This window comes from Neolamprologus multifasciatus, chromosome 20, assembly GCF_963576455.1.
Source record: "Neolamprologus multifasciatus chromosome 20, fNeoMul1.2, whole genome shotgun sequence".
In the NCBI taxonomy this organism is placed as follows: Eukaryota; Metazoa; Chordata; class Actinopteri; order Cichliformes; family Cichlidae; genus Neolamprologus; species Neolamprologus multifasciatus.
This window is the reverse complement of record NC_140458.1, coordinates 25,248,533-25,261,464: the sequence shown is the minus strand read 5'-3', so window position 1 is coordinate 25,261,464 and position 12,932 is coordinate 25,248,533. Positions and strand designations below refer to the sequence as shown.

At 42.3% G+C, this 12,932-nt stretch overlaps 1 protein-coding gene across 3 annotated transcripts in view; it reads right to left on the bottom strand.

Moving 5' to 3' along the window:
- prex1 (phosphatidylinositol-3,4,5-trisphosphate-dependent Rac exchange factor 1) overlaps positions 1–12,748 on the bottom strand; it is an 80,410-nt gene extending 67,662 nt beyond the window's left edge. The window contains exon 1 of one of the 3 annotated variants that reach the window (XM_085144734.1): positions 12,256–12,748. In XM_085144734.1, the coding sequence (XP_085000860.1) occupies positions 12,256–12,399 (144 nt within the window). In that variant the 5' untranslated portion in view covers positions 12,400–12,748. The remainder of the gene's footprint in view (positions 1–12,255) is intronic. The other 2 variants (XM_085144736.1, XM_085144735.1) reach the window with 2 other exon arrangements.
- Positions 12,749–12,932: the final 184 nt, after the last annotated feature.

Genomic DNA, 12,932 nt, shown 5'->3' with positions numbered 1-12,932 from the left:
TGTTTATTGCTTTAGAATTTAAATAGTGAGAGTCAAACTAAAGCTTTTTTAATTAGCTGTACAAAGAGAGAAACCAAATACAGTCATGTGATAAAGTTTTCACATCGCTCTTCGCAACTATGTGAAAAACCCAAGTACATCCTTGCTGCTTTCATAGGAAGTAAGAGAGTATGTAGCTGCCAGGTGCTGCTAAACAAACGCACTTCTTTCAGGTATGTGCTAACACAATACCACAATGTGGTAGGAATGGACAATCCCAACAAATTCACCTCAAGGTCAGACTGTGCACTGCTCAGAGAAACCGGAAAAAAAATAAAACAAGAGACTCTAAAGGCCTCAGTTAACACATTAAATGTTTAAGTTAATGACAGCACAATTAGAAAACAGCAAAACAAGTATGGCATGCATGGAGAAAGTCACTTCTCTGTAAAAGGAACATAGCAGCATGGCTTAGGTTTACAAATAAACAAACAAACCACAAAACTTGTGGAACAATGTCTTTCGGACAAATGAGGGCAAAGTGGAGATGTTAAGTCATAATGCACAGCAATGAAATCCAAACAAAGCATATCAACCGTCGAGCACGGTGGTGGAGGGGTGAGGATTTTGCAGCCACAGGACATAAGGACATTGCAGTTGACTATATACAACTGAAATTGTGTGGCAGGACCCTATGAGAGCTGTGTATAAATGAATGCCATCAAACCTCTGTGAAGCAATCTTGTACAGAAAAGTAGGGCAGATTGCTTGTTATTGCAAGTTATTGCTGCTAAAGGCACATCTACAAGCTATCAAATCATGGGTTACATTTAGTTTTTTAAAGGATTGCACAGAGGCCTGTTAAAACTTTATTTTTCATATGTAGAAAAAAAACCCTTAAAAGCAAGCTTTAAATATAACAATATATAACAATGACAAGAGTCTTTTTTCCCCTAGAAATATGTGTGCTAGCTTAAAAATTTTTTGTTAGCATTTTCCCAACCCCACACCCACACCTCTGAATTCACTTATAAGTTATCTGGTGTACATGATATAAGCAAGATTTGATTTTCAGTCAAATGCTGTGTGTGAAACCTCTTGTCACTCAGTAAATTGCCCTCATGTCCACTGAAAATATGAAAATTAGTGTGCAAGTTAGTGCAAATTTAAATACACTTCTAGACACAGCAGTAGTGGGTACTTTAGTGTGGAAGGCAGTGATGGCACTGGAAAGTGCAAATTCATAGTGACTGTCTATGTCACTCCAATATCACTCAAAAAAAATATGATGGTGCCAGACAGTTTATGTACAGTTCATGGATATACATGCATCACTTTCTCCCACAAATTGCATGAATGCTGTCAAATGTGCCACTTGTTCAAGCAGCATGTGAGCAGGTTGAAGTAAGTTTGGGGGATCCCACCAAACTGAGTCACTCGTTTCTTTCTGTTTTTCTGTTTATTGGAAAAAAAAAGTGTGTGCAAGAAAAACTGAAGACAAGTTAAAAAATCCCAAACTGCAACAGAAGAAGTGCACACGCATGCCTCTGCGCGACTGTGTGACATGCAAACAGGAAGTGAAAACAGAGCAATGGCACAGAACAAAGGCCAGTGCTTTTCTTTGTCTTGTTTTGACGCTCAAATTCGACGACAAGAATTTCGTTTTCTTCTCGAGAACATAGGCGGCTCAAGTCAGGCGAGAAAGGAAAACAAACACGTCGGCAGAATGAAGCAGCTCCTCTCAACACAAAAGCAGCAGATGCCATTTCTGGACAGGAAGTGTGGCTTTTGTGAAAAGGAAGTATACGACATGTTTGAAGGCCACTAACTCAGCTGTTCTAAGTAAAGTCTGACGACTTTGTGCTAGCGTGCAACCAAGCTGTAACAAAGAAATAAATCACACCGTGCTCTCAAGACAAAGGAATTGCAGATTTTTTTTTAGATTTTTTTTTTTTATTTATTGGTGTGGATAAAAATGAATGGACTGAAATGGAAAACTATAAGCTTTAGGTCATTTTCATTTTTAACGTACACCCACTGCAGAAGCTTCAGGTTTACAGCTTGTCATCGCCTTAAACCCAAAATAGTGCAATCATACCAAACGCTTATGTCTCTTGTCATGCAAGGCATAAGGCAGCATTTATTATGACTGACAGCCAAAGTGTCATTGTGGGTTTGATTGGGCGGTGGGTGTTGCTAGATGCTGAGGTTTATCAGAGCGAAGAAGGGCCAGACAGTAAGGTGTGAAGATGCAGATGGACCATATGTTGGTGAAGGCTATGTTTTCGCTCCAGTGGACAGTTAGTAAGATGCCTGCTGCCTTCACGTCTGCTTTGTCTGCTTCTCAACGCAGCTTTCTACCTGCTGCTAAAGCAAACTATGAAACATGACTCATCTCCTATTTATCCGTTTTTAGGTGAAAGCCTTCTTGTTGGCAAAGAATCCTACATATTTACAAAAAAAAACTAATAAAACACGCCACTGATAAAAAAAAAAAAAAAAAAGCTACAATATTTTATTTACCCTTTCACATTTCCTTTCACCAATGAATGTATGAAGCCAACATGAAAATATCAAGAAGTAATGTAACAAGTGTCAAACTAGGTCATGTTGCAACACGGGAGGCGACCACGCATATGGAGTCGAAGTTAGCAGCCACGAGCACAGGATGTTAAGGGTCACTCACAGTGTGCGGCTGAGGTTGTTTTCAAGCTCGACACTCAGCAGCGGCCAATTGTTATCTGTAATAACCAAGGACCGTAGAACGACAAACTTGTGCGTGTAGATCTCAGCTGCCATATTAGAAGCTGAGGTGAAAGTTTATACAGAAAAGAAAACAAGAGTAAAGCGCTGTCAGTCAAACGAATTCTCATCAAGGCTGGATAAATACTTTAGGTCGTTTTCTGTAGTTAAACGAAACCCAGTGAGCACACATGCTTAGCTTGGACCTGTTAGACAATGACATTAATGCTTTAACAGGTTTCATAATAAACAGCAATATGTGTGAGAAGTGACGAGGGATATTAGCATTTGTTTTGCTGCCATCACCATGTATGCATCCCATTTCTCATTACAGCAAGTGCAAATATGAATGTATAGGAAATCAATAACAACGTGGTATAATGGTTACATAATGTACATGTCAAATGTTTCCTTAGCCATTTGTCTGGATTAAATCCTTTCAACAAGCAGAGTTTGGAGTGTGTTAGACTTGCTATTAGAAATCCAATCAGACCGTGCTGTCGTAAGCACATTGTTGCTTTACTGTAAATATCAAACTTGATTATCTTCTTTGAGAGTACATTTTTTTCCTTATTTCTCTCCATGATGAGAGGGCCAATAGTGTTAATGGGAACAGAACTAGGGCATTTTTTCTGCCTACCCACGGCTACATCAGCATTCAGCAACAATGCTGCGCCATCTCACTCAATTCAGATATCTCACAAGAGACCCCGTATATCAAGAACAAGCTTGAACACTTGTCAAGGTTTTTCTAGCAGGCCCTCTGAGCCTCTTTTCAATTCGCTGTGGTTCCCACACCTACTGAAGCAAACCTCAAACAGAACCACAGATCCACAGATTCAGCCGTTTTCTAAGCGAGTTCTCAGGTCACCAGCCTCAAGCTTTCTACCCCTTCTCATCCAAGAGAAAACAACAACAAGCTTAAAACAATGCACCCATTAAGGATCTCTCTTTTTTGGAAAGAGGATTGGAGTGGCTAGTCACAAAGGGAGACGGGGCATTTTGGAGAGGGAATGGGGCCATTTAGGGGTCGACATGGCATGAAATTGAATAAATAAATGAAGAAATCCCCTCTTTGTGGCCTGGGTGCAGCAGAGCCAGAGAATGGCCCGTGGCGTTGCCATAATGAGGGACCCCAGCAAACCTTAGGAGAATTCTTTTTCTCTCAGGCCGTAATTCACATCTTTCCCCAACCCTCCAAAAACTCCCTCAGCTCCCCTTCACCCACCAACCAGTGCCTTGCTGTCTTCCAAGAGAAAGCCTTTTTGGCAGCGCCAATCACCAAAACACAAAGTCTTCTTTGAGTCTCGTCCAGTTTTTTCCCCCCCCTCCCCATCTCGCTCACTTCCACTTTGAAGGACTTTAAACTTCAGGGCTCTTTGAGCTGTTCACATGGGCGGAAACTAAACACGACAGGGGGATGACACAGTGCCTCCGCGACAGAGGACAGGCACAAAGCGCTGGACCGAATACTTCCTGTCTAAGACTGGGTATTCATCACAATCCTGCTGTACAAATGAATGGATGACACACGATGAATATGCGGACTACGTATTTTGGACACCTCAGATGACAAATTGTTGAGACTGTCTCAGTAAGCATGTTAGGCTTTCAAAACTATACTTTCAAAAGGTTCCACAGTTGCTAGAATTTTACAATTTACATTTCTGAGCTTGCTGACATTTCTGTCCAGTATTGCACAAAGTTGCTTTGCACATTTTGTTGAACAAGCTGCTCCCAACTACAAAAGAGAAAACTTCCAGGAGGACACCTGTGGTCCTAATAATTATTCATAAATGAAACCAGCAAATGTTTGACTCCTTTTGTATTCGTTTTGTGTATCTGCTGCAATGTGGACTAAAGAAAACTGCAATGTGTGCAGTTCTTTATGCGTTAGGCAGCATCGGACACATTTTTCAGGCTTAATATCAATTCTACCACTCTCTCTACAGGAACAAAAGACAGAGAAGCACAGAACACTTATTCTTATATACTTGGACGACATGCTGGAAATGGAAACATCTGTGTATTTGTTTCACTGAATGTTACAGCCATCTCAAAACCTATTACAAATGTCTCTACCTGTAGCATACATGGCTCAAATTACATTCTGTCTTTAAAGGGAACATCCACAACAATTTTTTCCTAAGTTGCTTTCCTGTAGAGGGGTGACATGTGTTGATCAGTAGATAACATCATGGACCAGATTGGAGAGGCCATCTGGACATTTGTACACTTGGTTGGTTTTTTGTTTTTTTGGGGGGTGGGGGGGTCCACAGACACGGGTATCACAGACTGGACCAGAGTGTGGCAAGTATGAAGCTGAGTGAGCCATCAGTGACCTGTGACGCTGCCGGCTAACCAATTGATGTAGCACAGGTGATCACTCGAGCTAAACTCCATGATATTCATACGTGTGTATCCAAGAGAACATTGCAGCTTGCCTTCATGTACACATCCAAGCTAAACCAAAGTACGATTGCCACACCTAACATGCAGCTGAGCAGACATAAACAAGGTTACAGGGACAGAGAGGGAGGAAATTGAATGGTGGCAAAGACACAAATTAGTGGCTTACATTACACCATAATGGCTCTTTGGCAAAGCAAGGGGGAAGATCACAGAGACTGTTCGCTGGTTCTGACTTAAACAGCATTTACCAGCCTGATAGAGAATGCCATTAAACGGGCAGACAGCAGCTAGTCAAAGCCCTGCCTGTCTGAAAAAAAAGTACTTCTCAGTCTCTGAAAGCACAAACCTACATCCTATCTCACTTCTCGTTTTGGCAGCCACAAATGCAGCAAACGCCGAGGTAAGTTTCCACTTCTAGAAGTGATATTTGCAGGTTGATTTTGAGTCACCATATTCAGCCGCAGAGCAAGTTAAATAGTGAGCCACATTTAATTTTGTAATAAAGAGACAATAGGTCTGGTGAATAAAAAAAGAAGAAGAAAATAAATAAAAACCACTATCTATCCTGCAAAAGCTCTTGGAAGCTGAAGAGTCCCTGCAGGATGGATAGAAAATTGAAAACTTAACATGTTAATGTGCCATATCACAACATTTTTCTTAAAAGGTTTCCTGTCAGCACATGAGAACAAAAACTTTACGGTACCCGCATGTATGACTCAAGCCTTTTATAAAGCCACGTGAGTTGGCAAAAATGTCACCACAACTCGCAAATGCCAAAATAAAAGCCCTTCAGCTACCATGCCCAAGATTTTGTCAGCAGCTGTCATGAACAGTTACCACAACATTGTCAGAGCTTCTTTGACTAGCGGGGGGGTTGAAAACAGAAAAGTTGGCTGGTTGGTAAATTGTTTATCTCGAAGCTCATTAATTAAGTGAGTCGTGTCAAAAACAATTTTAAGATAACAGTGAAAATGTTCTTTGTTTTTAGCTGTGGCATTTAGCTGGAAAAGAAAATCTTGTGATGTTCTGGGTGTTCACTCCAACACTCAGGTCATCACATACAGCTGACATGCTCAATCTGTACTGTCTGCCACTTTATATGAAAGCAGGAGTGCAGTGTCTAAGCTTCTGGTTTAAAATGATCATTATGAAATAAGTCCTGGTTGTACAACATAGCAGCTACATAACAATGACACCATATGCATTACGAGCTGTCTATAAGCCTCTCTTGTATGATGCATATCTGTCTCTAACAAGTATGAAACAGACTTAAAATTAAGTAGTGAGTGCACAACCAAGAAGATAATGCTGCTGTTTTCAGTAGCTTATGGAAACTCTATTTGGCCAATCAAAAAGAACCTTGTTGTTAATGGAGAGTTAAAAACAATTCAAAGTTAAACAGGAATAACCCTTAGATGGGGATTCACCAGGTGGACAGAGCAATATTCAGTTTGCCAGATCACAACATTTCTAGTTGATCAGAAAGTAATAAAAAATGAAAAAGGCAGAACTTTGTGTACTGTGACTCTAAAGCCCTGTGAGGCAAACTGGCAGTTTGTTATATTAGTCTGTATAATTAAAACTAACTGGCTTGGTAAGCTTGTCCATGATTTACCAAATATCTTTGCACCAGTCAGTACCCTTAATAGGTTTTGTGTGAAGATGTGCTAGTCCAGCATTTTTCTATCAGGCAAATGACCTTTAACCCCCTCCTGAAAGAAGACCCACATCTGGTAGTATTTAAAAAAGCAAACAAACATTGTAATCCTGCTGCCTCAGTCTGTAAACCAAACCCTCAAGGGAGAGCTTGTGCGAAGTCATTCTGTAGACATCCGTCCATCCTGCTACCTTTTCACCACGCTGCACAGTCGCTGCACCCGGTGTCTCCCCTAAGAGAGTACATGCGCCAACTTCGTCCAGACTACGATGTGATCTCGAAGAACATTGGAGGTGTCACGTTGCCTTGCTTTTACTATTCAGCCCATGTCATCTGCTGTATCTTATATCACCCTGTTAAAAAGCACAGTGCCCCAGATACGCGGTTTTACCATTTCCAGCCGGTACAAAACAGTGAATGTCCAAGTTCTCACCAGACATTACATGATCTGATATCAGACACATTGATATGCAAACTGATGAAATGCTACTGACCTCTGTAGATCACAGATTTGAAAGAACACACTCCTGAATAGCTCCACTTCTTAAAATGCTACTACTAAGAGAGAAAATTCTTGGATATAGTAAAAAGGGATTTCTTCTGATAATCTGCAAGCATCTCTCGGAAAGAGAAGGAAGCTTTTCTTTGCTTTTGCATCATGCCTCTGGGTGTTACAGTGGTTTAGACTTGTTAACTTGAATACTTTAAATTCCTGCTGCAGTCTTATGCTTCAAAAAAATAGCTTATCAAAACACATGACTAAAAAAAGCAGAGAGATTAAGTCAGAAACTGACATTTACCACCCCGACATTGCAATAAGTTCGTCTGGCACAGTACCCGTGCTGCAAGGTACCAATTGTCCAGACTGTGATTGATGGGTGCACAGCAGCAGCAGCTTGAAACCTTATTTATATGAAAATTTGCAGCTTATGTAATGAACTGAAGTACAGTTAGCACAAAAGCCAAAGCATGTACCGATTATTCAGCTGCATTCAGAGGCACGGACTATTTACAGGTTTGATTAACCTACGAGTTACATGCTGTATGAGAAGACTCTAAGAAGACTGTCTACACTCCCAAGTTTGTCCAGCAGGGCTTTTAAAGCCCAACAATATTAAAAACCCTCAAAAAGTCCCAGCAGTCTGCCACAGTAACTGTTCTACCTGCTGTTCAGTCTTCACAGGCTGCCCCCCAATGCCCTCACTCATATATGTGGAGTGGAGTGTGTGTGACTTCAGCTAAAGGCTGCAGTGAACTGAAACCACCAGCGTTGTGGCTACGACGAGAGCTAAAATCTTAAGCTATTTATACGCCCAAGCCCAGAGAAATCCGATGCTGGTCTTTACAACTAAGGAGGGACAGCGAACGAGAGAGAGGGAAAGATGGACATTAGGACATTAAGAAAAAGGTGGGGAATAGGAATATGAATGGACATTATATAGGAAAGTAGGAAAAAGGTAGACACAGGCTTGTGCTTGCAGGGGGAAGCTTGGAGTTGTCTATCTGCATGTTTACCTTTGTGAGCACTAAGATGTGTATACCCGTGTCATCCTGTTTGCTCAGCTACAGCCAAAGAGGTGTAAAAAAAAAAAAAGTCTAGCATCAAAACACAATTTTACTTCTTCATGGCAGCGCGGGTTAGCATCGGATGAGTACTCTCACTTGTGTGTGGCCCAAAGTAAAGGTCACAGTCCTTCCAGATGTTTCCTATTATCCCGCAGCACTGACAGGACCTCTGCGGTCACTCGACTCTTTTCCATCTCTCACTTTTCAGAATTACGAAGGAAGGTCACAAGCCAAGAAAAAAAACTATCGGCCATTCATTTCCAGGATTCACCGAGACATGGGTCAGCCTGGTCAAAAAAGAAAAACAGTCCTAAATGACAACCAATCATATTCATGGCATTCAAGGAAAATCCCTCACATCTAGCAGGTATGACGCCACCGACCACATTCCTATCACAGATAGCCTAGTATTTTGGTGCATCATGGCTGGGAAAATCCAGCTGCGCAGATTAAACCATACCCTGAAGAAAATTCCCATAAATCTATCGAGCTAGGATGTGATTATTTCACACAAACAAACAAGGGAACGCATCGCCACAAAAGCTTGAAGAGCACAGCAATCTTCGTAAAAAGGAAGCAGCTTGTTAAATGTGACAGCTTCCGATCTGCTCAAAGAGTTAATAGATTTAGAGATTTGCTGCGATAACAGTGAGGGGGAAAAAATGAATCCTCTAATCCCTCTTTTCACACACCCCCAACCCCCTTCTCACCTCTTGTCCTCACCACTATCCCCACACGCTTCCCTACAGCACATTGGATGAGCTTGTTGGCGCTGGTAATTGCCAAGGGATGAGTGACATGCAGAATGGCTGAGGTGCCAAAGCCGGATAACCATCTCTTTTTGTGTGTGTGTGTCATTGCAATCATTGCAGCTGAGAAGCTGCTCTGCTAAGGGCTTTTTTTTTCCACTGGGTTTTTAAAGTGCATAAAGAGAGGTGGAAAATAAATCAATGATAAGGCAATGCAGATGATGAAGATGGTCAACAGCTACTGTACTATCAAACCCTTAACAAGACCAGAAAACAAAATCATAGCGCGAGCGGATACAGATAAGAGAGAAGCTGACATGCATAAAAAGAATCAGTACACTGAAAAATTAAGTAAGTCATAACTGATGATGAGAAGTAAATCAAACGCTACATTCAGAGGGGAACTAACCTATTTCTAGGGGAATAAGGTTAAGGGGTGGGGGGTAGATAGACTTCACAGGGTTAAGATTATTCACATCTTAGTGTGAGTTTCACACAATCAAAACTAAATAAAGTGGCAATTACATTCAATACACGTGGTGTGACAATAGCATGCCTGGACTTGAAAGCTGTTCAAGCGTAAACTGTGCTGTGTTCTAGTCACAGGCAAAATTCACTTTTCATTACACAGTAAAATGCATTAGTATTCAATGCACTGTGAATGAGCTGCATTCTGGGAAATGTGGGAGTTATCTAAGCAATGAGGAAGGGTGAGAAAAAGCTGAGAAGCTGAACAAAAACCGTACTTATTACCATTTTATTTAAATAGGCTGCCCATACCTATCTGTATCTTTACTGGAAACATATGTTCTGAGCTCCCACAGCCAGACTTTTCCTTATCAACACCACAGTGAGCTGCATGGTGACATAGCCTTGGCTCCCAGCAAGGGTTCTCACTGAGGGTTTTCTGCCGAGCTGGACCCTGGACAGAAAACACTGGGTGGTGGAGGGGGGGATTCGCAAAGGATTGGCCATGGAGGAGGTGGTGGAGAGCGAGGCTTCTTTTCTCGTTTTGTTCTGGATCCTCATGTTTGCCTTTAGCAGCGTAAGCACCTCATCACCCGTCCACCCCCCCAGGTGAAAATTCAGTGGACAGTGTCGCATGTAGGTTAATGGGGAGCAGTGTGTTTTGCCATCAGGCCTCTTTAGTGCACACGTGAAGATGACTGTTAACAAAGGCCTTCACAGACATGCATTCCGATCCAAAGAAACACTTGTTAACAAGATGATACAAATAACCAACCTGTCAGTTTCTGCAGCACAGAACATCGCTGGATATGATTGGCATTTAAAAAATGTTTTTTTAAAAGATGCTGGATTGTATTGAGTAGTTGCCAAATGGTAGTATTTACTTTTAAAACAAAATCTCACTGGCTCATGAAATGGGCATAGAGACCATTCTATGAAAAGACCCTGGAGATAACATTACATCACACAAGCCAGACCATATCACTTGCCTATTCATCACTTGCTAAACACCATGTGGCTTAAATCAAAAGACTCCCAGCTCACGTGATGATAGGCCAGGGTATGGCGAAGGGCACAAAGCACTGACAGTTTTCAGATGTTCAGACTTCCCTGATAAACCTTTGAGACTTCATCATTACCATTGTGCGTGGTGAGAGTGGAGGGAGGTCAAAGAATGTCCCTTTGCCATCTTGCAACAGAAGATAAGCCTCAATTGAGTCCACTGTTGAGCTGGATACAGAACAGTGAAGATATATTACGTAGGTATAACTCTGAAAATGCCATACACCACGAATGGCATGACACGGCGGTGCGGTGAGCCTTCTGCACCGGTCACCTCAAGAACTTTGAGGAAGTTCAACACGTGACAGCAGAGAGGAAAGAGGGAACCGTGACATTGTTTAGCAAAAATGCGTCATATGTTGAAATGTTAAAAAAAAAACACCAGGAAACGCAATGTCACCATAAACTGTTTTTTAAAGGCAAAGTGAAAATGATGAGAATCAAAGTCTGCCATCGAGTCGACAGGGTGCAAAAGAAAGATAGACGTAGTTGTGCTGACCTTTATGTGGAAGGGGCAACGACAGTGGGAATTTCCCTGAAGCAGACAAATAAGCCATTGTATATAAAAGAAAAATAAGTAAGGTCGCATTATAGTCATCACATTAAATGCAGCGAGGTGGAGTTAACCACGCTGTGGTTATGAGTCTCAGCTGGAGGCAGGAGCCACCTTCACTGTACAATTACCAGAGATGACAAGGCGGGGATGAGGGGAGGAAAGGCCAACGGAAAATGACAAGGGGAAGTAACAAATTGAATAGTCCCCCTGCAGGTGGGTGCCATCTATACTCGCGCTGTGCTCGGCGGCTGAATGGAGCATGCAAAATTACCAGGACGTTCATTCATGAGGTAGCTGATGTACAAAGAGCGAATAAGCAAACGGTTTCTTATCGCTGTCTGAAAAAAGGAGGCGTGGCAGGGTGATGTTCATGAATACCTATTTATTTGTATTTTAAAAAAATGCATGTGCGAACTGGGCTCTCCTTTCCTTTGTTTGTTTCAAGCTTGAGCTTTAACACACAATGGAAAGGTGAGAATAACACCACCACCCTCCTCTCAAAACACTAAATATGTATGAGTCCCCGCAGACGTCCCAAGAAACACGGTTTAACATCTCAAAAGTTTTCATTGATAACAGTAGCCTCAGATGCACGCAGGTCTTTTACAAAGCTGTCAGCGGCAGTCTGCGTCGCAATTAAAAGCCCCGCAAAAAGCAGCAAACGGCAACTGCGCGTCCCAAGCCCGTTCCTACAGAAGAAGCGTTCACAGACAGCGCTGAAGTAAAGGTTCAAGCAGCCCGCGTGGACACAGAATCACGCCAAACTGAATGCAAATTTATTGTGGTTTAATCTGACAGGTTAGATCAGATTAGATCTTTGGGGTGGGTTGCTTTTTTGCTTTTGTTTTTTCCTTGCAAAGGCTGCTTCTTAATCTTTTTCTGTGTATGCCGATTTAAAAACAGTAGCACGGGGATTGGAAAAACATCTAGAACAATACACGAGATGAGCGTGCATTCGGAAATAAATAAAAAACATCCGCTAATATACAGATTTGTAACTAGAGTTTGGCATCATGTTCTGCCAGTGTACGGGAGACACACTTGCGAGAGGATGTCAAACTTACCGACTGGAGGAAAAGCAACGTCCGAACATAATCCCTCTCGGTGTTCAGTATTTCATTTAAAACACACAGCCTCAGCCGCTGCTGTCGGTCCGAGTCCTTGGCTGCGGGGGTACCGTTCTCCTGGTGCCCGTCGTCCTCTTCCATGACGGTAACTCAACCCTCAGAAAGGTCGCTCTCTACAGAAATACTCTCCTTTTTTTCTCCCCCTAAGTATCCGCACGTTGTCGGGTCGTTGTTTTAGTCCATTTTTGCATTAGGAAGTTTTTCCCGAAAACCTCGCAGAGCACTGTTGCGAAACACTGGAAGAAAAGTTCACCAAAAGTACCAAACAACAAGCAGAGAGCCCGGCGGAGTGAGCGCAGTCACAGCAGCAGCAGCAGCTGAGAGCGAGCGAGCGAGGCAGCAAAGCGGAGAGAGGGGAGGAGGAGGGGGAGGAGGAGGGGGAGGGACCCGCTGCCTGAGAGAGCTCACTACCGCTCTGGACACCGAGAGCTACAGACACAGTAGCTTTTAATGCGTACACGCTACAGTCTGATACTATTAAGTAAACTCCCCGAGTATCCCATTTCCCATGGTACTAAAGGGGCCCCAAAGGCAACAAACTATAAATAACCTAAACGCAGCTCGCCTAAAACAAATACTGAACTTTAAGCTGCCTTTGTAGAAGACGGTTAACA